Source organism: Leucopleurus acutus, assembly GCF_964270905.1.
Source record: "Leucopleurus acutus genome assembly, chromosome: 8".
Lineage (NCBI taxonomy): Eukaryota > Metazoa > Chordata > Mammalia > Artiodactyla > Delphinidae > Leucopleurus > Leucopleurus acutus.
Genome location: NC_139151.1, coordinates 10,687,127 through 10,712,286, shown reverse-complemented (window position 1 = coordinate 10,712,286; position 25,160 = coordinate 10,687,127). Strand labels below are relative to the sequence as shown.

The 25,160-nt window shown below is 46.3% G+C and overlaps 1 protein-coding gene across 1 annotated transcript in view; it reads right to left on the bottom strand.

Annotated features, from left to right (window-relative positions):
* CLMP (CXADR like cell adhesion molecule) overlaps window positions 1–5,194 on the bottom strand; it is a gene marked incomplete at its 3' end in the record, with an annotated part of 87,876 nt that extends 82,682 nt beyond the window's left edge. Inside the window, exon 1 of the mRNA XM_082844669.1 lies at window positions 5,115–5,194. Coding sequence (XP_082700795.1) covers window positions 5,115–5,142 — 28 coding nt within the window. The 5' untranslated portion in view covers window positions 5,143–5,194. The remainder of the gene's footprint in view (window positions 1–5,114) is intronic.
* Between the last annotated feature and the right edge of the window lie 19,966 nt (window positions 5,195–25,160).

Genomic DNA, 25,160 nt, shown 5'->3' with positions numbered 1-25,160 from the left:
AGCCACATCAGGACCAGCCAGAAAATTCTCAAAATTATTAAAAAAAACAGAGAATGTTAATGGTATAAGGAAACATAGAGATCACCTGAGTCTAGCAATCTCATTTCACAGAGAAAGAAACTGAGGCTTAGAATAGTAATGACTTGCCGAGAATAACCCAGCAAAATTGTGAAGAAGCTAGAGCTGTTGATTTCCCATGCTATTCCTTGTAGGCACACCTGCATCTTTAGGACTTTGCGTATAATCCCTTTTTCCTGAATATACCAGACATTATACAAGGCACTGCAGAAGTTTCCAGGATTTCTAGTTATGATGGCTAAACTGAAATGTTATGACATCGGCCCTATTTTTCAGACAATTTCTCAACATAAAACCAATGGCAATTATTCAGCACTGACTACATTTAACTGAAGCATCTGAAGAGCTTAACTACGTGAGCTGAAAAGGAGGGAGAGAGATTTTCCACTTCGAGGTGTGACAGGACAGACTATGGCGTTAGGGGGTCTTGTCTTGGCCCTTCTACCAAGCTACCTGTTTAACTTTAGCCAGATCTCTCTGAACTTTGGTGCTTTCTTCATCATAAAAGAAGGGGTAGGTTTAGATCAAGGATTTACTTGGGTTCCAAGGAACGGTATCAGGAGGTCAATGAACCCCTAGAAGTTATAGGAAAATCTGATGTATATGTGTCTTTTTCTAAGAAGTGGATTCAGGGTTTTCACTGGATTCTCAGAGGGGTCTGGGATTCAAAATTTTAAGAACCACTGATTTAGACAGTGTCTTAGCTTTTCCCCATGTCTGCTAATCTTTGATTCTACCTTTTAAAAATGTCTGTCTAGTTCATCATCATTAGGTACATTTATGAAATATACTCGTGCGTACTCTGCCCGGCTGAGCAAAAGATAAAAATTGAATGAGACAAGATATGAGCCTACCGGGAATGTATCTATATTATAACCATCACCATTAATGTGGGAAGACGAGGGAAGGACATGGAATCCTGCTGAGACCCGTCATTAAACCACAGGCCAGTGGACCAAGCATTCAAGCACTCCTCAAACTCATTTTTTTGGAAACAAAGCTCCTTCCCCATCCTGGCAAAAGTTTCCATGAATTCTATTGTTAATGTCTGGTACTAACGTACTTGATATATTAAGTTTGTATAACAAATGTATTATCTGGTCCTTGTCCATGTAATGTCCTATGTATAATTATTTTGAAAACAGTACTCATTGTGTTTGCATTAATGGACAAGGCAGCACAAAAGCAGACAGTTAAAACTGGGCTCCTCGCAATTGCATTGTTCCACAGTCAAAGAGTAATAACACTCCAGATCTTTCACCTCTCTTGACCTTAAATGTTCCAAATGTTTCAAATATCCAATTATTTTAACAGATACTTCGCAAGCTTTTAGTTTCTGCTAAGTACTAAAAGTGGTACCCAGATGAATGAGGCATGGACCTTACACCCTAACTGGAGTGTTAGGTAAGTATTCAGATCGCTGTAATACAAAGTAGCATAATAGAACGGCTACTGGGATTCAAAGGAAGGAAAAAAGTATATTCTGCTGGTGAGATCATGGACAGGTGTATGGAGGAAGTGGTATTTGAGGTGAGACTTGGAGAGTGAACATGATTTTGATCTGGAGGGTCAACGATCTGTAAGGGTGGAGAGTAAGAGGGCATTTTTGGTGGAGGGATTAGCATAAACAAAAGCATAGAGCCAGAAAGAAGCATGGGGCATGGTTTGAGTACAGGAAGTAATCCAGGTTTCTTGGAGAGCTGTTGGGCGGTGAGTTGTGAATGATATTGTGTAAAACCTTTAATATGAGAATGAAGTGTATATACTTGACACTATAGGCAATGGAGACTACTAAAAGTTTATGGAAGAGCAGAGGAAGATCATGGAATCAGAGAGAATGCGAATTCAAAATCCCTCCACCCCCATTCTGCAGTCAAGGAACCCAGAGAGCTTGCCAGATTCCTAATCCAAATTCTTTGCCTTATACCAGCTGTTTCACGAGGTTACTCGGGTAGCAGTATGTAGGAAGGGAAGAGAGAGCTTGGGCAGGAGACCACGTGGCAGCTATTACAGAAGTCCAGGAAGAAGTTCAGGTAGGATAATGAGACCTGAGCAACAGGGGAAGGGGAGAGGTGGTGGTCAGAGGAGGTGCTGGGGGAACCCATGAAGTCCCCCTTGTTTCTCCTCCGTGGGGCTCAGAGCATTCCTTTTCATTCACATCAGAAAGGCAGGACATTTGATTTCACTCACTGGCGGGTCCAGAAAGCAAGGAGTCAACTGGCCCATCCTTGTTCAGACTATGAACTCTTAGCCCTCCTGATTCCCCTTCAATACTGTGCTTTCTCTAGAAAAGAGGCCAGAAATCACGCTAGCAGTGGCCAGAAGCCACGCGGGATCTGTTCCTTTCAGGGAGCAGGAGATGATTTTAGGATTCAGGCAACACTGAGGGCTTTCTTTCTGGCTTTCCTAAAGAGTGCCCGTCCAGGCATCCCAGGGCTCAAAACCACTTTGCAAATAAGGCTAATCCAGCCCACAGGAGTGGTTCCCCAGGGGCTGCTGACCCATGCAGGGATTTCAGTTCCTTCAGTGTTGCTCCCCTCAAATGCTGGTCTCTGGCTCTCCAACCTCATCTCAGGTTTTCTGCCCTGTCCCTTGTCCTGACCCTTCAACTCATCTCCTCTGTGACTTCTTACTTGCACAGTTTATTCAATTCAGAGCTGGGATGTCATATGTCATGACAAGGGCATTGATGTGGCAAAAGCTTAATAGTAGGTGAACATCCTATTATTAGGTGAATAGTAGGTGAACATCCAGTTATGAAGAATTTCTAAGTCAGTGGTTCACTTTTTCTCTTCTACATGGCATTTGGTTTGTAACAATTTTATAAAGACAGAACCCTCCCAAAAAAGATATCACGAGAGACAACTTCTATGAGAAAGACATCAACCCAACAGATGATATTCTCACCAGAGGAATGATACACATAGTAGGCACTCAATAAAAAATGGCTAAGGAACCAATGACATCTTTTGATCCATGTCTTGGTCTGTTCCTCTTTCTCATGAACTAAGATGTTGACCATCATCAAAGCCAGCTGATTTCAACTGACCATGCGGGCCAAAGTCACTTTCCACCAGAAACTGTGCCCAAATGGGGCTGGTGTAGAGCAGGTGCTCAAACACTCTTAGCTTTGTTTCCCTTTCCCAGCCTCCTCCCACGGGGCAGGATCTCACTGACGTCTCCTGCTCCTTGAATAGGACTGAACTGGATCTCAATGCAGAGAACATCTTTAAGAGTCCTTCTGTGGTGCCGGAAGCCTATAACATGGCGGTTTAGCAAGCAACCTGCATTCAAATCCTATCTCTGCCAACGAGGAGCCTACAGCTTTGAGCAAGTTACCTGACCTCTTTACATCTTGTTTTCTTCACCTGTAAAATCGGGGTAATAACAGCAGGTGGCCAATAGGGTTGGCGTGAAGAATAAATGAGTCAACAAGATAACCCACATAACATGCTCAGCATAGTAAGTACTCAGTGAGTTCCAGCTGCCTTTAATAAGGCTGCTCTGCCGTTCGAGCCTACTGACATCGGGTGGTTGGTGGCTTAGGGGTAGAGGCCAGCAGAAGTACCATCCAGATATGCCATGTGCTCAGGAGCGGCGCTGCCATACTTGGCTGGTATTTACAAGAGCTTAGAAAATCGTGGCTCCTCACCTGCCCTACCTGAGCGATAGTTTAGGTTAATCCACCTCTTTTTTTCCTCTAACCTGGGTGAAGAGTTACTGTTGGCCTAAGGCTGGCCTAGGCAGGCATGCATACGGCCTAGTTGGTTTGTAAGGTTTCAAAAAGAGAGACAGAGAGCTCTAGACATCTAATTCAGAGGGAGTTTTTAGTGCCTCTTCACTTTTGTTTGGGGGCTTTTCCATCCATTAGGTCCCTGACAAACTCCTGGTGTTTAAGGCTGTCAGAGCCAGAAGGGACTTAGGAACCATCTCATTTGCTTGTTTTGGAGCGAAGGGAGCTGAAGGCCTGGTACTGGGTAAGTGGTCCAAGGTCACCCAGCGAGTCAGTTCGAAACCGGGACCAGTTCTCACCTGGCCTGGTCTCCAGGGCAGCGCTCACTTTACCACGCCTGCTGGCTCTTTGGTTTTCTGAACTCAGGCTCACATTTGGTCCTGGCTCTAGGTGTAGCCCTCGTTTCCCTGGTTCCTATCATGACTTTCCTTCAGCTCCCCAGTCGGCCTTCCCTGACCTGGTGCATCTCCCTCCTGTCAGCTCTTGCCCACACATCCTTGATGGGCACTGCCCTGCCCCGTCCTGTAAACTTGCCTGCTTCCAGCCCGGGTCAGTCTATGCCTTAGGGCCTCTGAGGCCTCAGGAGTCCCCAGAAGGGACACGCGGGGCAGCACTTCTCTTGGCCCCAGAGCCTGTTTCCCTCTATTCTCTCCTCCGCTCCATTTTTCTCTGTCTTGATCAGTCTCTCTCAAGCTTGCTGTTCTGCCTCACATCCCTCCTCCTCTTTCCTCTCTCCCTCCCAGCCCTTTCCCTTCCCCTCTTCGTCCCTCCCAGTCTGTCCGCACCTTCCTGGTCCTCCTGGGGCTCTGCCCTTTCCCCTCTCCTGCTTTCCTCTCCCCCTCTCTTCTCCCACTCCCTTTCGCTTACCCTCCAACACATCTGTTTCTAATCTGCGCCCTCCAGGCGCCTGTTTGAAACGAAAAAGCTCCCCCCACCCTCAGGAACCTGGCACAAAAATTCCTGAATAATACCTTCCCTCTCCCAATTCTCCAGTTTCCCCAGATACTCCTGAAACTAAACACCACCCCCAAAAGCACCCGCCACACCATGCGGTTCTCCGCCAAACTTAACCAGGAAACACCCCAACGCCCAAGGCTGCTCCAGGGCCCAGATGTGCGAGACGTTTTCGATGGCCGACTGGGCGGCCCTCCGCTGCCAGATGTGTTCCTCCCTGGCCGGGAGGCAGGGACACTGGCGTCCGGCTCACTCCGGGGGCCGCGGGGACAACCGTTCGGAGCCCGTATCGCGGCCCGGGTGCGGGACAGTGTGTGCCCGGGGCCACCCGCCCTCCCCAGGCACTCACCTAGCCCGAGCAGGACGAGGAGGATCATCCCGATGCCCGGGCGCGGGCTCCTCCCCGCTCAGTCGCTGCTTGGCTCCGGGGCGGGCGGGCTCAGCCGACGGACCTCGGGCGAGCTGGGCGCGGCGCCTCGGGGTGCGCGCGGGGCGGCTGCAGCCATGTGCCGGCGCGGGAGCGGCCCCACGCCTCGCGCCCCTCTCCGGGATCCCCGCAACGGGCGCAGAAGGGCTTCCAGCGCTCGCCCTGCCAGCTGGCACTCGGACGGGAGCGGGGACCCGGGTCAGCGAGGAAAAGGCGAGGCAGAAAGACCCTACCGCTTCGTGGAACACTTTTCCCTGTTTGGAAAGAAAAAGGAGTGAAGAAAGAGAGGGGGGGAAAAATAGAGTGAGCTGGAACCACATGGTTGCCTCCCACCGGCAGCCCCTCCCTCCCTCCCTCGCTCGCTCGCTCGCTCGCTCGCTGCTCCCTCCCTCCCAGCGCTCGGGGCGCGCAGGGCGCCGGCCGGGCAGCCGCGGGGGTCGGGCCCGCGGGGCTCCGCCGGCGGCGGGAGGGAGGAGAGGGGATGCGGCCGCTCCGAGGCCGGTGGTCGCGCCCGGCGCTCGGTGTGGGGTCGACCCTGTAGGAGAGAGCCGGGGACACTTGGCCACGAGCGAGGATGAGGCCTTGTCAGCCTCCTCGGTCTCCGTCCTCACTGCGTCCTTCTCTCCACTTCTCTCTCGCATCCTTTTCTCGCTCACACACACTCTGCTTCCGCACAAATCTGCGCTTTCTCCTCTTCCATCTCCTCTCTCCATTTCTCTCGCGTTTGCATTCTCCTTGCCTCTCCTCTCTCACCTCCTCCCTCCTCTCCTTTCCTTCCTCATTCCTCTTTTCTCCTCTCCTCCTCCCTCTCTGCCACGTTTAGTCGGGGTGAAACTCCAGACCCACCGTGCAGACTGCCCAGCCTGAAAGTGACAGTGGACTGTCAAGCAACGGGTCTGGTCGGGCGCTCCTGACTCCACGGCCTGTTTGGGCTCCACAGCCTTTCCGTCGGCCTTTCGCCCTCGCTGTTTCTCCCTCGGCGGTAATCACAGCAGCCCCCGCTCGGATCCGGCCGAGCTAAGCGAGCCATCCCCCCGGGGGTAGTGAGGTTCACAACTCTGTGGAAAGGAGTCCGTTAGGAAGCCCTGGAGCTGTCCTCCCTGCACGTGGCCCTGGACAAAACAGGCATCACCTCCTTTCAGAAAAGAAGGCAGAGGGCACGGATTCCCTCCTCCGCGCGAGGGACCCTGCCCAGGAGGCCCGCGGAGGGCCGCCCGCGAGCTCCCGGGCCGGCGCCTGGGGTTTTGTCTACCCGGACCCTGCTGCTCGGCGGTGGCGGGAGGGGACTAGAGAAGGAAAGGGCAGCGACGGCCACGCTCAGGTCTCAACCGTCCTGAGGCTCCGAGAAAGCCTGGACCTGCACTCTATGGTGCCCGGGCTCTGGACGTCCCTGGAGCGGGGGCTGCTGCTTCAGCCAGACGGAGGCACGACCTGACCCGTGCCCGCGAGGGGAGCTGGGGCCAGCCTTCAGCGGCGGGGCAGGCTGCTCATCACACTTTCAAGCCCGTTTGCCCAGTCCTCGCTCCAGGGGCCTTAGATGCCGGAGCTGTACGGTCCTTTCTAATTAGCTAGTCTTTTCCGGTGTGATGAAACCAACCCCATCTCATAAGTGAGGAAAGCACAGGCCTGGAGAGGTGACGGCGCTCTCACCAGGTCCTTCAGAGGGGTAACAAAAGCAAGGGCTGCTCTTCAGGCTTTGGGATCAGCTGTGAGAGTCGCTTGAGTAGAATTCTGGCATTTTTTCCCTCTCTCCTCGCCCCCCACCCTTTTTTCAATAGCTGTTTATTATGCATCTACTCTGTAGGTGTTGAGGACACAAAGTGAGTAGAACTTGGTTACTGACATTTCTTAAACATTTGGAACTAGGATATCTTGGCATCACCTATGGACCAGGAAGTGTATCAATTATTTAATATTTATCGTTTTATTAATTCTTATGATAATGCTAAGGGATAGGCAGTTTTGATTCCATTTTAAAGATGAGGAAACTATAACCTAGAGAGGTTAAATATCATGCCCCAGATCACAAAATATTAAAACTCTTCTATTCCAATATTAATATTCTAATGTATTCGTATTAATATTAAAAATAAAACATTTTAAAAGTCTGACTACTTTTTTCCATTTTATACTTCTTGTGTAATAGGAGAAATAGAAATATTCATAACTATAATTCACATATGAATGTGCTGAAAAAATGTCAATTCTCTTAGGCTGAGGAAGGTAGGAGGGAAACTACAGAGAAAGTGACTTTTTGTCATTTCTGTCTTAAAATTTTATTTAATATTGATATATTTTCAGACTTAGAGAAAAGTTGCAAAAATTGTACAAAAAATCCTTGTATACACTTCACCCCAGATTTCTACTTTTTATTTCTTTCTAAAAGAGATATTTCTGTAAACGTTTTAAAGCCCCATCTCTACTCCTCCATCGCTGGTGGCCTTTCTCATGAACCTGGTGACACCATGTATTGAGTGAGGGCTGGTGTGCACATGAAGACAGATGTATGCAGGTGTAAACAGACATGTGTTTAAACCCACGTTGCTCAGGCTGAAGATAACAAGATAGCTTCAGCTCCAAGTTGTTAGTCAGTCACCAGCATAGGAAATGCCAATTTCATATGATTTTTGCTGAGATTGGGTCATAAACACTCAGTTTCCCCAGGTCTGAAGTCTTATAGCCAGTATATATTGGGCATAAACTCCTTGGGGAGAGTCCTTGGGTCTCTGGAGATGACTGTCCCTGAATCTGAAGCCCCCTTTCTGTTACTAGGCATCTGTGAGCCAGAAGAGTGCCCCAGAGCCCCTGGGGATGGCTCACAACTCAGAAACACATCGCCTACCTACGCTGTGTCCCACACTGATTGGTCTGGGATCCAAAAAGGTACCGGCAGTCTTTACCCTAAATGGACCTCTCAGTCCAGTGAGAGAGAAAACATCAACATTCGAAATCTTTCCACAACAAACACGAAAAGTTACGTAATTAAGTGACAGAATAAATTATCCTGACAGTAAGAAACACTGGGAATTCCAGGAAGGGAGGGAGAACTGTAGGCTGGCGTGTCTGTGAAGGTTCTTTGGGAGAACACTTCTTGAGCCAGGCTTTGGGGAATGGAGAGAACTTCACTAGATGGGAGGACCTGGGGAGGACCACTGGAGGGGGGGCACTCCTGGACAAAGACATGGAGTTAGGAGTAGCTGTGGTGTATACAGGGGGTATTGAATGGAATGAAATCCATGAAATGAAAAATTGGTGTTGGTGCAAAATGCCTTGTAACAGTTAGCCTGCAGCAAAATTGTGAAGAGTCCTGAATGTGAGGCAAAGGATTCTGGAACTTGTTCTACACCTTCTGCAGACTCACTGAAAAAATTTTCACAAAATGGACCTTGATGAGAACCATACTTTAAGAGATATAAATTGGCAGTGCCCAGAGGTGACTCCAAGGGCTGGCCAAGGGTGGAGAGCTTTAGTACACTTTCTTATCCATCAAGCTCCCCGGCCCGGCCCCATGCTTTAATAGAAACAATTACATTTCCTCAACATTTTGTAAAGTGATATGAATATGCAGCTTCGAGACAAGTCCCTGATCCTCCCCACTCTGTGTGGAGTCAGAGAGCCACCCTAAACCTCTTCTCTATAGGAATTCCAGAGTCACCACGGGGTATGCGTGAAGCATGGGAAGAAAAATCTGAAGCAGAGAAACTGGCTAGAACCTACTGTGTTAAATGGGGAGATGAGGTGAGGGCGGTAAATCAAACATAGAAGATATCTGGGAGAAAGTTAAGCCAGGTTAAACATCCAGTGGTCATTGTGAGCGGAAGAGGGAGTGGAAGACAAGCGGCACCGAAGATAAGGATAAGTGATCTAATCTATTGTTATATATGCTAAGATTAAAGCTACAGTTTATAGACCTTCTAGTATATTCCAGGGATTATAAGTGTCATCAATAAGCCTCACTATACGACATTACAATGAGGACACTAAGGTTCAGAGAGTAAATAAATTGCGTATCATTCCATGGTTAGTAAGTGATTGAGCCAAGATTTAAAGTTAGAAGATTGAAAGCCCTCACTGTCTTTTGACAGTAATGCTTCCTAGGAAGTCAAGTAAGTTAACTTGTCAGGAAGGGAAAGATCAATTTCATTTGAGACACGGTAACTCGGAGACGATGATAAACCACATCTATCCATTCTCCATCCATCCATCCATTCACTTTTTTATTTTTAGTTTGAATCAATAATTCAGTAAATCTTGGTTAAGTACCTATGAGGTGCCCAGCACTGGAAGTCAATGATGAACAAAGCAAAAGTTGTCCTTGCTCTCTAGAAACGTATGGTGGGTTAAGGAAGATGGACAGCAAAGAAGCAATCACAAAGCAGAGTGAGAAATAGTCCGTAAGGGAAAGTGCAGAGTGCTACGGAGCTGACGGCAGGACCCTGTACTCAGCGCAGGGGACGTCAAGGAAGCTGCCCTGAGCAGGAGGGGAAGGAGATGTCTCATCTTACAGGACACCTGGGAACCACGGCCCACTTCTTTTCATCTCTTTGCATTCCGGTATCCACCTGTGCTCCATTCTCAGAGGAAGACACATTCCTGAGGGCATTTAGGACAAGAAGCTGTGGGATAATGGAAGGAGCTGTGGGCTGCGAGGCAGACAGTTTGGGTTCTGAGTGGCTTTGAATAGGTCACTTGACGTCACGGGGCCTTTTCCTCTTTTCCTGATGCTGTTATGAGGCAGAAATGAGATTCTGGTGAAGATGCCTAGCACAGCGTGTAACATATAGGAGACTCAGTAAATACCTGTTCCAACTAAAACTTAAGTCCACAGGACTACTTCCCTGCAGTAAAAAAAGAGCCAACTTCTGTCTCATTTCCTTTTTCTATTAAAACAGGGTTATCTTTACATATTCTCTCATGTCCCACAAGGACATCACTTCTTGCCTTGTCTGTTCAGCGCGCTGGTTCTGTGTACGGCTGGACAGTAAGAGGCTCCAGCCGGCTATCGGGGTCTTGACTGGACAACCCTTACTGAGGCTGTGTCTGAGGAGCCCTGTGTGTTGATGGAGGCTAAGGAATGAGGGGTTCTCACCGAGGAAGAGGAAGCAGCTGTTCTCCCCACCGACGGCCTGGGGGGTGGGTGGGGCAGAGGTGAGACCGGCTGGCCCTGCTCTACCCCAAACTGCGAGATGACAGTCCCCAGCTTTGATCTGTGTGGTCAGCTGAGGAGGCAGGGATTTGGTGGGGCTCAGGTTTCCTGTAGGACATTTGTCAGTGAAGAAGGGACCTATGCTTCCCTCTGCCTGCCAGGACGCAGGATGCATAGGTCTGTCCTTCGACCCCAGTCCGCTTTTCAGGTGCCAGTGGGAGAGTCAAGAGGCGAGATGAAAAACAGAGAAGGTTTATGGAGCTGCTGAGCCTAAGTTACAGTCTGAGTTTCTGCTCTACACACCGCCTTCTTCCCCGAGGTCAGCTAGGTCTGGGGTTTCCCAGCTCCTCCCCACATCCTACTTTCAATTCCTGCTAAAGTGATGCCCTCAGAGACGTAGTTCAAGCTTTGGAGAAAGACAGGCTGATTTTGAATTCGCGTGGCTCTCCTTGCCGTGTCTAATTTGGGCTCCCTCAGCCTCCGTTACTTCCGGTCATCTCTAAGAGTTCTCATGGGTGTTTGAGACGATTACCTGAAACTATATAGAGAAAGCACCTAGCACAGGCCCCCTGCTACTCAGCACACAGCAGCTCCCTCTGTTCCCCCTTAACTAATGCAACAGTGCATGCCTCCAGGATACCTTGTAACCAGGTCTGCAGAGGGTGCTTTCACCTCTCAGAGAAGGGGAGAGAGAACATCTCCTTCCTCTAAGGGTGAACTGAAGTCTGGTGACTTCCTTAGAAACACACAGCAGAAGGAGTAGCGAAAGTGTCCCTGTGCCATCTCCCTTTCTCATTCCCCATCTCTAAGTTAAGATGAAAATCAGAAGGCTTTTCCTTGGCTAATAATACTCAGAATGCCCACAAGACAAGCTGTCCTAAGGAAGCCTGTGAGAGAGGAAGAAGATGAAGCACTAAATTTCAGATCATTTGATAGAAAAGACTATCAGAGGCATCTAACATCCTTATTTCACTGAAAACAACTCAAGCTCAGAGAGGAGCAATGACTTGCCTAAAGCCACACAGCCAGCTGGTGGCACAGAACTGACCAGAGCCTTAGTCTGATGCCTAGTTCAGTGCTCTTGCCACCACCTCCTACGGGCCTGCTCTGATCACCAGCTAGGCAGGTGAGCAGACCCACGTCTGACTTCATTCTGCAGCCGGACAGACCTAAGTGATCTTCCTGAGAATCCAGCAGCATGTTTTCCTCTGTAACACATAAGCACATGGCAGAGAACACAAACGGCCAAACCAGAAGACAGAAATCATTCCTATCTTCCCAGCTTGGGATCGGCCACTTGCTGTCCCCAGCTGCATGAGTTCTCCTGTGCTTTCCATTCATTCAGCCTTAACAGAAGTGTTCCAGCCATGAGCCCTGCATTAGTTCCACCTCTGTGCAGCTGCTGTCTCCACTATCAAGCTGGATGGGTCTTAAGAGTTCCTTTTGGTCGAACTTCCTCACTTTGTTGACTGAGACCCAGCCAGGGAAGAGCTATCTCAGGGCCACACTCAAGTTAGAGGCAGAGCCAAGCTTGAGACCAGTTGCCTAGAGGCCAGCCCATTCTCTTTCCAGCAGGGTGGACGATTATCACAGAGAGTGGCTCTCCCTCTTCCTAAAAGGTTAAGAATGAGAACAGAAAACTACATGGTGTCTGCTGGCAGAAACAGGTGTGACAGGGCCCCAGGAAGAGCTGGGATTTTTTTTTTTTTCCTACTAATGGTTGAGGCCGTCAAGCCATTGAATAAAACTGAGGACAATATATCCAAAGCCTGAACATGCCACTGGTGTCCTGTGAGGAGCTCATACTTTTGTAGGCTGAGATACGGGGAGCTGTCAACAGCTGCTTGCAGCTGCTCAGTGACAAGGCTGGTGTCTGCAGTGGGCAGGCTGAGGAGCTGGCAGGGGACAAGGACCATCCCCCACCTTCCCGACCACAACTCGCACAACTGCGTGACACAAACCCGGACCACTGTCTTGTGTTGTCTTGCATCTCCCCTGACTACACTGTCCCCAGGAGGCGGGGTGAGGTACAAGACAGCTATGGCCTGAAACCACTGTCTGAGAGGCAGTGGAGAGTGGTGGACAGAGCACGAAATGTGACATCAGGAGACCAGGACTGAGCACTTCCTGGCACTGTCATTTCCTGAGTTATCTTGAACAAATTATTTAATGTCTCTGAGTCTCAGTTTTTCATCTGAAGAAAATAGGGATGCTACAACATTGTAAATTTTTAAGCTCTTTATGAATGTGAGGGAAGTATTATTAGGAGTATAAATTGCAGGAATTGACACAACCTGATTAGAGCTGGTCATTCTTTTCTGTTCCCGTTTCTCAGTTGGAATAGAGAATCTATGAATCTAGGAGTGTTTATAGTGTGTACCCATGGTAGACACAGCACAGCATGCAGAAGAAACAGACCGGGCATAGGACTCAGGGTGGGGCCCTCCCCTCTGACTTCCCAGAAGATGTGTTAAACTCAAAGACAGGGCTGGCAGCCCCCGTTCACTGGCTGCCCAGCCCATTCCCTACACACCTCCACCAAGGAGGCTAAAATATTAAAGCACCTGCCCAGCACCCCTTGCCCCAAGGAAGGCCATGTGACACAGGTCTAGCCAATGAGTCAGGCATAAGAGAAGTTTGCTGGGGAGCTTTTGGTAAACATCTGCTTTATACGATGTGCAACCCAGAATTGGATTTTCCCCCTAAGGGGCATCTAGTTTAAAGAGGGATATGTAATTTGCTCTTACATATCTTACATATCTTACATTTATGGTAAGTAACCATAAACCTAAGATAAAGCATAGCCATTGGCCTAAGAAAGGCACAGGTGAAGTGCTATTGAATTTAAAATATCCCTTCTTAATACAGTGATCGGGGACTGCTTCATGGAGAAGGTGGCACTTGAGGCGGGCAGGGCTTGAACAACACGAGGACGGGACATTGAGAAATAGACCCCAGTCCCAACCCACCAGCCCTGAGCTTCCCCACTATGCTGAGCCATGTTACAGGGAAGCCAACAGTTCTTTCTAGGTGAGGTAATTATAACTCTGGACATGATCAGATATAACTGCATCTTGTACACACAGAGCATTTCCTCTAAAGTCCTTTAAAGATACAATCTAACTTATCCCCCTGACATGGGCAGGGGTGGATAAAGAATAAAGAAGGAAGCTCACAGACATGAAGTGACGTCCTAAGGTTCTAGAGTTGTTTGGGAAGAGAGCCTGCCAATCCCTTTGGCCATCCCATCCTTCTTGGAACTCTGCACCTTCCCTTTCATCCATGTAGAGGCACACCCTTGCCTATGTGCACACACACACATCCTCTAGTCATGCAGGGAGGTGCCTTTGTCTAATGTGCATCATAGAAAAAATTCTCACTCATAGTGAAGATATAGGAAATCTCTATGAGGAGGGTCAGTATTTCAGTTCATTACCCTTAAGAGCATGGATGTGCTCGTTATTCAAGTGCTTTCCCTGGTGTCCAGTGGAATCAATGCTTCTGTGAATGCCCCTGGCTGGGCTCGGGGCTGGCATGTCAAGTGGAAGCTAGCCTGGTTTCACTAGGACCCTTCTTTAACTCCTCTGAATAAACTGCCCTGACAGCCACATGTTTAAAAATTATCCATCTACACACTCATTAAGATGACTAATATCAAAAAACCCAGAAAATACCAAGTGTTGGTAAAGATGTGGAGAGATAAAAACCCTTGTGCACTATTGCTGAGAATGTAAAATGGTACAGCTACTATGGAAAACAATATGACGACTCCTCAAAAAATTAAACATAGAATTGCCATATGACCCAGCAATTCCACTTCTAGGTATATACTCAAAGGAACGGAAGGCAGGGACTCAAGGGATATCTGTACACCCGTATTTATAGCAGCATCATTTACAATAGCCAAAAGGTAGAAACAACAAATGTCCATCCACAGATGAATAAATAAACAAAATATGACATACACTTACATGGAATATTATTTGGCCTTAAAATGGAAGGAAATTCTGACACGTGTTACAACATGGATAAACCTTGAAGACATTATGCTGAGTGACATAAACCAATCACAAAGGGATAAATACTGTTTGATTACACTTGCATGAAGTATATATAGACGTCAAAGTCACAGAGACTAAAAGTAACAGAATGGTGATTTCTGGGGGCGAGGGGGAATGAGGAGTTGGTGTTTGATGGATACAGAGTTTGTTTTGCGAGATGAAAAGAGTTCTAGAGATGGATGGTGGTGACGGTTGTACAACAATGTGAATGTACTTAATGCCACTGAACTGTACACTTCAACATGGTTAAGCTGATGAATTTCATGTTGTGTGTATTTTACCACAATTTAAAAAAGTCATTCATCTACAACATCACTTCCTTAAAAATAAATCTGGTCCTAAGCTGTCCAGATCAAACGTGACCTAGTTTACCTTTTGGAGATCATCGTGGTCTGATTCAAAGAGCTACATCTCGAATCAGAAAACTTAGATTCAAATCTCAATGCTGCTGCTTGTTAGCTGTTTGACCTTATACTTACTGAGCCTCAGTTTCCTTGTCTTTGGTCAAATATAATAACATCAGCTTTGACTCCTTCGCTGGGTAGATGTGAAGATGCAATGAGATAATTTATGTGAACGTGCTTAGCAAACCACAGAACACTAAACAAATAACAAAAGATTTTTTGAGAGAGTAATGAGGTTTTCTCTGGGACCTACTGTAATATTTTCCAACTTTTCTTGCCAAGAAGTTTCTTCAATCAGACCTAAATTCCTTCCAACAACAGCTTCGGCCAGGTTGGAAATAGCCTTTCCGTTAGGACATTTCCAAATTCCCGGTTTAGAGATCCTTCCATCTGGTAGGTGTCAAAGGGGACAGCAGGAACCACAAGCAGAACCACGTGGAACCACTAGCTCTTTGGGCCAAGGACAGAATTCTTCTTTAGGTCTGGTCTGGTTTGCAAATTCCTGGCTGTCATAGTAACCCCCAAAGTAAAGGAGGACTGTTCAGCGTCATCTTTGACTGCAGGCCGGGCTGGGAATGCACTCAGGTTGGCCCGAGTAAACAGTGTTCGCTGCTAACCACTCTGTGCCTCTCTCTCTGGGTCCAGGGATGGGCGAGGCAGGGAGCTCGCCAACCTCAAGCCCTTTGGCTGCAGAGCTTCCTGCTGGTGTCCCGTTGGCGCTGCCGGGTCCAAAGTGGGGAGGGAGTTTCCAGAAGAGGGGAGGCCCCTGGGAGATGGAATGAACGCCACCATGGAAGCAAAAGTCTGCAGCCTGTAAAGATGTATGTAGATGCCTTGGGGAGAGGACGACTGTTGGCACTTCCGTAGTACTTCGAGTGTCCCTGTTAAGTTCACAGTTGACCTCTGCTGACCCCTTCAGTCAGGGCTGTTTATCCCAATGCTAGCGCTGGAGACCTAAAAATGTTGAAGATCTAACAAATGTAGTCGGCTTCACAACACAAAAAGAACACAGCGAAAATGAAATTATTAGGCACCTCACTAAATCTATAAAGATGCTATGATGCCATTTTCTTCGTTACATTTATTATCATAAGATTTTTACCTATTTGAAAATAACTTGCTGGCTAGTTTTTCGTCATTGGCAGAATTCCTGATTATGTGCAGTGATCGCCAAGAAATCATTGCTAGGCCAAATTTCAAAAGTAAAATTATAAAAAAATATTGCGATATTTTCATAGTTTAAAAAGTTAAGAGTTTGAGTATATTTTAATATGCTTAATATGGTGCGGTGTGGGGCCAAAAGGCCTGGGAAGGCCCCCAAATGTTTCTGCTTCTCAGTTTGTCTCTCTCACTCTTTTTCTTTCCTCTCTCCTTCTTTCTTCTTCTCTCCCTCTCTCCTTCATCTCTCTCCCCCCTTCCTCCTGGCTTCCTTCCTTTTTTCCCTCCGCTCTCCTTCCCTCTTTCTCCCTTTCTTTCTTTCTTCCTTTTTTTCCTTCCTCTCTCTCTCTTTTTCCATTTCTCTCTCTCAGGGGCGTAGGATCATTGGTGCCCGATGCGGAAGCAGCATAAAACAGTGCAGAAGCTCCGTGCACTCAGACGGCATGTATTCTCACTACGGGAACATAGGCACGCTGCTATCTCTCTGGTCCTCTGGGACTATCTGTCCACTGGTAGAATGAGGTAATACCAGTTGCTTCCAGGAGTGCTGGTGAAAATTAAATTAGGTTAGTAAAAGTGTTTTGCTGAATCTGGTGGTTGTTATTACTGATAGTAATAGCCACCTGTGCTTCACTAGTCATCACGCACACATTAACATGCCCTCTATCCACTACAGAACATTACTACTCTAAGGTGTGCGGAAACCGTGTCTGTGTTTCTAGTTCTTCCTGTGCCCGGATGAGAACAGTGTCCTGCCTGAAAGTCAATTTCGTTAACCCCGTTAGATTACACTGTTGCTCCACCTCCCTGGGTGATATTCAAAATTACTGTGGAGGCGTCAACAACTCTGGAGACCTTCTGCTGTGTCGTGTCCCTTCTTTAGTTGCTGAGTCATACAGCGGGTTTAGAGACTCTTGGAGGAGGATTCAGGGCAGTTGGGGGGCAACTAGGGGCCCAGAGCTTAAACTCACTTAAACTCACCAGCCAGAATGGAAATACTGCAACATTTAATAATAATGAGCGTACCACCTGAACATGCCTTCTTTGCTCCGATGTAATGTTATTAATTTCTTCATTTATTCAGTCTGTCAATACTTAGAGTTTTTGAGCAGCTTTTTTGTGCAAAGTATTAGGTTAGACAAAGGGGAGGAGATTAAAAAGAGTGAAGAAACGTACCCCAAAGAAACACGTGGTCTCCTAAGAAAGCTATGGCAATAATCAAGTAAGCTCAGTAAGAACAGTGCATGAAAACTGTCCTAAGGAAACTGTGCTCGTCTTGGGAGTCAGGAGCATGATGTCGCATCTGGCTGGTGATCATGGAAGTCTTCGTGGAGAAGGTGACTTCTGAGTTCAGGCCTTGAAGGATGGGTAACATTTCAATACATGAGTAAGAAGTGGGTGGAAGCCCAGATAGAGGAAATGGCAAGGGCAGAGGCTCAGAGGTTAGGAATGGGAGTGATTTTGAAGGATCCATGAGTGGTAACATTTTGTGGGAGCATAAGAAACATGTGGTCGGATAAGGGTGGAGTTGGGCCAAATCACTGAAAAAATGTCTAGGCTATTCAGTAAGCAAAAGAAACGGTGGAAGGTTTTTGATCTGGAGAGCAACACAGTCTTTATGAAGAGTGGTCGGATTTTCTTGTGAACACCTTAAAGGAAGGACATGAGACTGGAAGTGGTGGAGGTGAGGGAGGGCATTGGAACCAACTAGAGGTGGAAAGTTAACCTGTAAGGCATTCAGTGTTCCAAGTGAGAGGTAAAGAGGGCTGAGCTGGGACAGAGGCCATGTGCCCTCAAGGAAGAGATGATGAATGTAAATTTTTGAATAGAGTAATGAGACTTGGTGACGGCTTAGAGAGAGTATGGAGGATGGGGAGGGATGGAAAGAAGTTAGTCATAGTGTGGATTTTGAGTCTGGGAGACAAGAAGAATTATGGTTCTAAGCCTAGAGAGAAACACAGAAGCCAGGAGAGGGAGCTGGTTGAGAAAAGAGAACCCAGTGAATTCATTTACGTTGTTTTTGAAAAACACATTCATTTATTTATTTGGTTGCGCAGGTGTTAGTTGCGGCAAGTGGCTCCTTAGTTGCAGCTCGCCAGCTTCTTAGTTGTGGCATGCAAACTCTTGGTTGTGGCATGCATGGGGGATCTAGTTCCCTGACCAGGGATCAAATCCGGGCCCCCTGCATTTGGAGTGCAGAGTCTTAACCACTGCGCCACCAGGGAAGTCCCCATTTATGTTGAGTTTGAGGAACCTACAGGACACCTCGTGAGATGGTCACTGGTGCTCTAGCTTGAATTTGGATTGTTAGTTATTTATATCAGGAAAGGGCCGCCAGGCAGAACCAGAGCTGCCCACTGGGAAAAGACTGCTAAAAGACAGTGAAAACGAATGAGCAAACAGCGTGGTTAAGGGGGTACTGAGATCTCCAGGGCAAACAGTAGGGCAACAGAGCGGTCCACAGTGTAACAGCAGGTCGAATCAAACTGTTAGATCTATCATCTTCTGGGTCACACTGGCAGCCTCACCAACGATGCTAAGTGCTGGCCTGGTGCACGGGTTCCCACATCCGGCGATGCAGAGTCACAGGGGAGCTTTTAAAATGACATATTCCTGCCTCCCCAACCCCAAGGTGACCGGAGGTGGTGCCTGGAAGTCTGTATTTTTAAGTTTCACTTTGGATTCTGGTTCTCAGGCATTAGTCTAGTGAGGAGTAGTAGCTCTCATCTCAGAATTGGTCTTAGTTGCTCACTGGCGGGGGGTGGGGGAGGGCTGATCCTGTAGGTGAGAACCTAGGGGTCCTAGTCTTCCCTCCCCCTCCCCCTTCCCTTTTCCCTGCCCCTCTCCTCCTCCTCCGCTCCCCATGTCAGGGAGAAGAGAGCTACTGGGAGAGGCTGCTCCTCAGACTGGCAAGAGTTCTGCAGAGAGGTGCAGGCAGACCCCTGCCAGGGAGCCCCTGCAGAGAAGGGCATCAGCCACCAAAGGATGGAGCGGAGAGTAAAACAAGCCAATATAAGCTCCACGAGGTCAGCGATTTCTTAAGGAAAATCTCCAACCTAAAAAGAAGGAGACAGGATAGTGTAAAGAACCCCCATGTTCCTGACACCCCACTCCAACAATTAGCCACAGCAGCTAATCCGTTTCACCTGTTTCGTCTACACCCAGCATTCCCTCCCCAGCCTCCACCATTCTGAAACGAATAAGGAAAGATATTTTACGTGCTCTTCTGATCTCCTATTTTTCAGTCCACCAGCCCCTTTGCTGGTAATAAAAACAAGCTCTGAGGGAAGAAGGGATCAAGGAAGAATCATCAGCTAACCCCTAATTCCTCTTTGAGACACAAAGAGGCACTCATTAATTTTGTCACCAAGTCGCTGAACAAAATATGCAGCCTCTAGCAAAGGGAAACACACAACACAGTAGCCAGTTAGAAAAGCTACACTCTGGGGACTTTTCTGGTGGCGCAGTGTTTAAGAATCCGCCTGCTAATGCAGGGGACAGGGGTTCGAGCCCTGGTCCGGGAAGATCCCACATGCCGCGGGGCAACTAAGCCCGTGCGCCACACTACTGAGCCTGCACTCTAGAACCCGCGAGCTACAACTACTGAAGCCCGCGCACCTAGAGCCCGAACTCTGAAGCAAGAGAAGCCACCACAATGAGAAGCCCACACACCGCAAGGAAGAGTAGGCCCCGCTCGCCGCAACTAGAGAAAGCCCGTGCACAGCAACGAAGACCCAACGCAGCCTAAATAAATAAATTTATTAAAAAAGAAGAAGAAGGGCTGCGGTCTGAATTTACTAGAGTCCTTTCTGTGTTCAGCAGTCTGGTCCTAATCATCAACAAATAATAATTCTGCCCCAGGGGGTGAGGCTCCAGAGAGCAGAAATGTGTGTGTGGTTCAAGGGGCCCCATGCAGTAGGTAGGAGCTGTGGAGTGTGGGTGGTCTCCAAGTCGCAGGTTTCAGACTGCTCTTCCCTCTCATGGAAGTAAATCTCTGTTCTGAGTCTACAGCACTGCCCTTCCCTGCCTTGCCCCCTTCTAGGGCTCCACTTCCACACCCAGTGATGGAGCAGAGAAACTAAAGGAGGCAAAAGAATGAGGAATTTGGACCAATTCAAGTAGTCATAAATCTCCCTAAAGAGTCAGTCCTCCAAGAATCAAGAAGGGCTTAGGCGGGGCTCATGGGTCATGGAAGTCTTTGCAAAGAGGAGGGCCTACAGAGAAGGCTGGAAGGAAGCATGGTTGTGGAGTGGAATTACTGCCTAGGGCATGCCCTCTTTTTGGCCCCTTTCCAAGTTCTGGCTCCTTGAGGGCTCAGAGGTCCTCAGTCAAGTGTGGACTCTTCTGTGTGGTAGCCTTGATCACTGAGATGTCATGAACAATATCATAGTAAGGTGCTAACAGTACAGTGCTTTCAGAGTAGGATACTTAAGCCTCTTGGGTTATGGGAACCTCAGAATAAATATGGAACATCTTGGTGGAATTCGGTTTTACCAAAGATTTTTATTTCTCGGCGGGGGGACTATTCTTCTTAATATTAAAATAATCTTGGGGGACTTCCCTGGTGGCACAGTGGTCAAGAATCCACCTGCCAATGCAGGGGACACAGGTTCGAGCCCTGGTCTGGGAAGATCCCATGTGCCGCGGAGCAACTAAGCCTGTGCGCCACAAATACTGACCCTGCGCTCTAGAGCCCGTGAGCCACAATTACTGAAGCCCATGTGCCTAGAGCCCGTGCTCTGCAAGGAGAAGCCACTGCAATGAGAGGCCCACACACCCCCAACGAAGAGTAGCCCCCGCTCGCTGCAACTAGAGAAAGCCTGCAAGCAGCAACGAAGACCCAACACAGCCAATAATAAATAAATAAATTTATTTATTTTAAAAAATAAAGTAAAATAATCTTGGGAATGTGATGGACTAGAACGTAAAATTTTCATGAATTTATGAAGAAAACACAGGAATTTTAAAGAAGTGTCCCAACTGCAGTGGCCTATTTGGAGAGTTATTTTCTTTCTTCTCTTTTTAGAGGTGTTTAGGAAATTTTGACAGGCGCCACCCTGATGTTTCTCGGGATAGGTGAGTTATTATGATGTTGCAGTGTCTGCCCATCAGACATGTCAGCTCGCATCTCCCATCAGCCTGTGAGGCTGGCAGTTTTGTGGTCTCTCGGGATAGGCTCACCCTTTCCTTCCTCTAAGTCTTTGTCCAAACTGTCACTTATGTCTGGGACAACCTCCCACCTCCTGACAGCCACATCACATCTCTTCCTCTCCTTATAATGCTGGTCAAGGTCATTTTTTCCAGAAAGCTTTCCCTAAGTTAAGAGAACTGACTCCCAAAACAGAACCTGAAAGAAGTCCAAGGTTGGGATGCCACAACTCCATCCTGATACTAAATATTTGTATAGTTTTGTATAGGACTTAGTGTATAAAACTGACACACACACATCTTATTTAGTCATCATCACAACCCTATTTTGTACGAGAATTGTGTTTTTAGAAGTTATACTTTGCCAGCTCCATATTCCAAGCTCTTTCCATCATAGGCCACCAAGGTCGCTCTGCTCCCCAGTCTGCCAGCTGAGAACGCCCACTAGGTCTGTTTGTGCACTGACATTTATGCCTTAGAGGCACATCTGTTAGTTTTTGTTTGTCTTGTTTTTCTTTGTATCCAGTAAATTCTTTTAAAATTATATTTCCTGATTTTTAAAAATAGACAATACATCTACTTGGTTCAACTTCAAAAAGTTAAAAGGGTATATATATCCTGAAGATTTTAGCTCTCACCACTATCCCAGACACCAGGTTTTCCTCCCCAAAGTCAACTTGTGTAACTTCCAGTGTTCTTCTCTCCATATACTATCAAGTACGTTTACATATCCTTTTTTTTAATAAATGGTAGAATATTCTACACCGTCTTGCAACTTGCTTTAAGGGCTCCCCACTGTTGTTCATGGCTATATACTATTCCACTGGATAAATCTACCATAATGATTTAACCATTCTCTTATTAATAGATATTTAGATTGTTTCCAATCATTTGTTATAACAGGCAATGACGTGTTGAATAACTAGGTGCATATATAATTTTGTATGACTATGAAGGATAAATTCCCAGAAGTGGAACTGGTTGGTCACAGGACATATGTATTTATAATTTTTGAAGTTTCTGAGGAATTACTCTCCTTATGGAGAGTTGTATCAATTTACACTCCTGCCAATGAGAGTGCTTGCCAACATGAAAGCAGGTTGCGAAAATTTTGAAATTTGATAGGAGAGATAGTATCTCATTGTAGTTGTTTTTACTTGTATTTCTTTTATTAATAATGAGGTGAAGCATTTTTTTCATATATTTGACAATAATGTATATACCTTTTGGGGGAACTGTGTGTTCATACCCTCTGTGAATTTTTTTATTGGTTTGTTAGTTTAATATATGTTATAAATATTTTCCCTAGGTTATCTTTTTTTAAACTTTGTTTATGGTGATTTTTCATACATGGACTTTTTATTTGATGTTATTGAATTTGTCAATATTTTATTCTATAGCTTCTAGTGTTGTATCATAGTCAGAAAGGTCTTCCTCAGTTGGGATTATAAAAGAACTCTCCAACGTTTCTTTTGGTAAGTTTACAGTCCCACGTTTCACATATAAATCTCTGATTCATTTGGAGTTTTCTCTGGTGTTAGGTATGAAGTATGGTTTCAGCTTAATCTTTTCCCCAAAATGGTTGTCATATCAACCCTAAGTCAGCTATTCAATAATCTCTTTCTCTACATAAACATCAGTGGACACTAGAATCCCAGCTCGATTATATACCAATTTGCCATATGTATTTGTGGTTTTTAAAAAAATTTTCTATTTCATGATCTGTCTATTCATTGCATGAATAGACAGATTAATTGTGCAATAAACGAGTAGACAGATTTATATTAATTGTGCATTAATATAAATTGTATTTAAATTAATGTAACTTTAGAATACATTTAGTATCTGTTAAAGCTTGCACTCCCATTATATTTCGTTGAAAACATTTTAAGGATATCCTTGTATATTTATTTTTCCATATCAAGTCTAGATTCAGTTTGACTGGTTAGAAAAAAACCTTGGTATTTCTTGAAAGCACATTAAATTTATAGATACGTAAGGGAGAACTGACTTCTTAATAATGCTCTGTCTGACTGCCAAAGAGTACAGTAAGCCTTTTCACTTAGACAAGTTTCCCAGTCAGTTTAGTTTCAGAATTTTGATGTTGTATTCATTTTGCATATTAAGTTTATTCTCAGGTATTTTATTTTTTTTAATCATTATAAAATAGGTCTCTTCTTTCATCATATCTTATGTTTGTTATTTGTATAGATGAAAGTTACTGACTTCTGTGTATAATTGTGTATGAGCCTGCCTGCTGAATTCCCTTAACTCTAACTCCTCACACCATGCTCCTAAGGTAGCTAGTTGGTGTCTGAGTGAACCCTCCTGTGCCTTCTTGGAAGTTGGGGCTTCTTAGGGTTTAGTGACAGTTGGTACTAGGAGAGAAAGAGAGTTGATTTCGTTTATCTTTCCAGGATGAACAGTGGATTGTTACTATTGGGTTGACCAAAAAGTTTGTTCGGGTTTTTCGTAAGATCTTAATGGAAAAACCCAAATGAACTTTTTGGCCAACCCAGTAATTTCTTCACAGACTGTTTCATTCTCAGGGACTTTTTTGAAAAAATGATGGTTAAAAGATTGAACGTTCGGGCTTCCCTGGTGGCGCAGTGGTTGAGAGTCTGCCTGCCAATGCAGGGGACACGGGTTCGTGCCCCGGTCGGGGAAGATCCCACACGTCGCGGAGCGGCTGGGCCTGTGAGCCATGGCCGCTGAGCCTGCGCGTCCGGAGCCTGTGCTCCGCAACGGGAGAGGCCACAACAGTGAGAGGCTCGCATACTGCAAAAAAAAAAAAAAGATTGAACGTTCTGCCTGTGCTCTGCCACCGCCACCAGGCTGCTGTCACACACAGTGCACACCTTCTATCATGCGTCAGGCTCAGCCACCTCCCAGGTAAAATGTCCCTGTGATTAATAACGTATTTTCCTAGAAGCCAGGGGTTCCCCTTGAACCATCTTGCTTTGTATATTTTAATTACAATTTAAGTGATTTCTCTACACTGACCATCCTTAGGAAGAAACCCCAGGAATTATCATCAACCACTTAACTTTGTTTCAATTCTGGTCTGCATTTTGTTTGTGTTGGTTTCCAGCTTTACTGAGACATTATTGACATACAACAATGCACATTTAAGGCGTACAGTGTGATGATTAGGTACACGTATATATTGCAAAATGACGACCACAGTAAGGTTAGTTAACACCTCCATCCCCTCATGTAATTAAGATCTGAGTGTGCAGGTGTGGGGATAACATTTAAGATCTACTCTTTTAACAACTTTTATATATATAATACAATAATGTTAATTACAATCACCATGCAGTGCATTAGATCCCCAGACCTTATCTTGTAGCTGGGAATTTGTATCCTTTGACCAACTTCTCCCCAATTCCCCCACCGTCCAGCTACTGGCAACCACCATTCTACTCTGTTTCTGAGTTTGGTTTCTTTGAAAGTTGTCTTTTAGTGCCAGGTTTAGGGCTTCCCAATGGCCTGCGGAGACCTGCCTGGGTAAAAAAGCTTGGAAGAGATGACTTTTCCTTTGTCTTAAAACCAGAAATAATTCTCTGGGGAGTAACCAAGCAAGGAAGGGAATCCTCCCCTATCAGGGAGCCAGCCTGGATTTAACCACAAATGGGAATGGAAGGAGTGGGGAGGGACGGGCCACTGCACAACATGACAGAAGTTTCCCACAGGGATCATTTTAGGAGGGCAGAAAGAGACACTGCAGCTCTAAGATCAGGTGGCTTTTAAAAACCCCACAATATTAGTGATTACTCTGTTAAGGTTCTAGTTTTAGGATCTCAATTTAGAATCTCTGGAATTTGGCTGGAATTCTAAAGGGTTAAAAAAAATCCTAGCATTTGACCTAAATACCCATAGGAACCCCTCTCTCTGGCATTGTTTAACACCTCAAAATGAAAATACATAAGCTCATTGGGGTTGCTAGAAAAGGGCACAGCAGTTTTTCACACTTCCTTTGCCAGCAAGGTAACACTTTAATTTGAGCCCCTTTTTCTTGCCCTAGAGGCAGAGGTGGGGTTACTTGCTG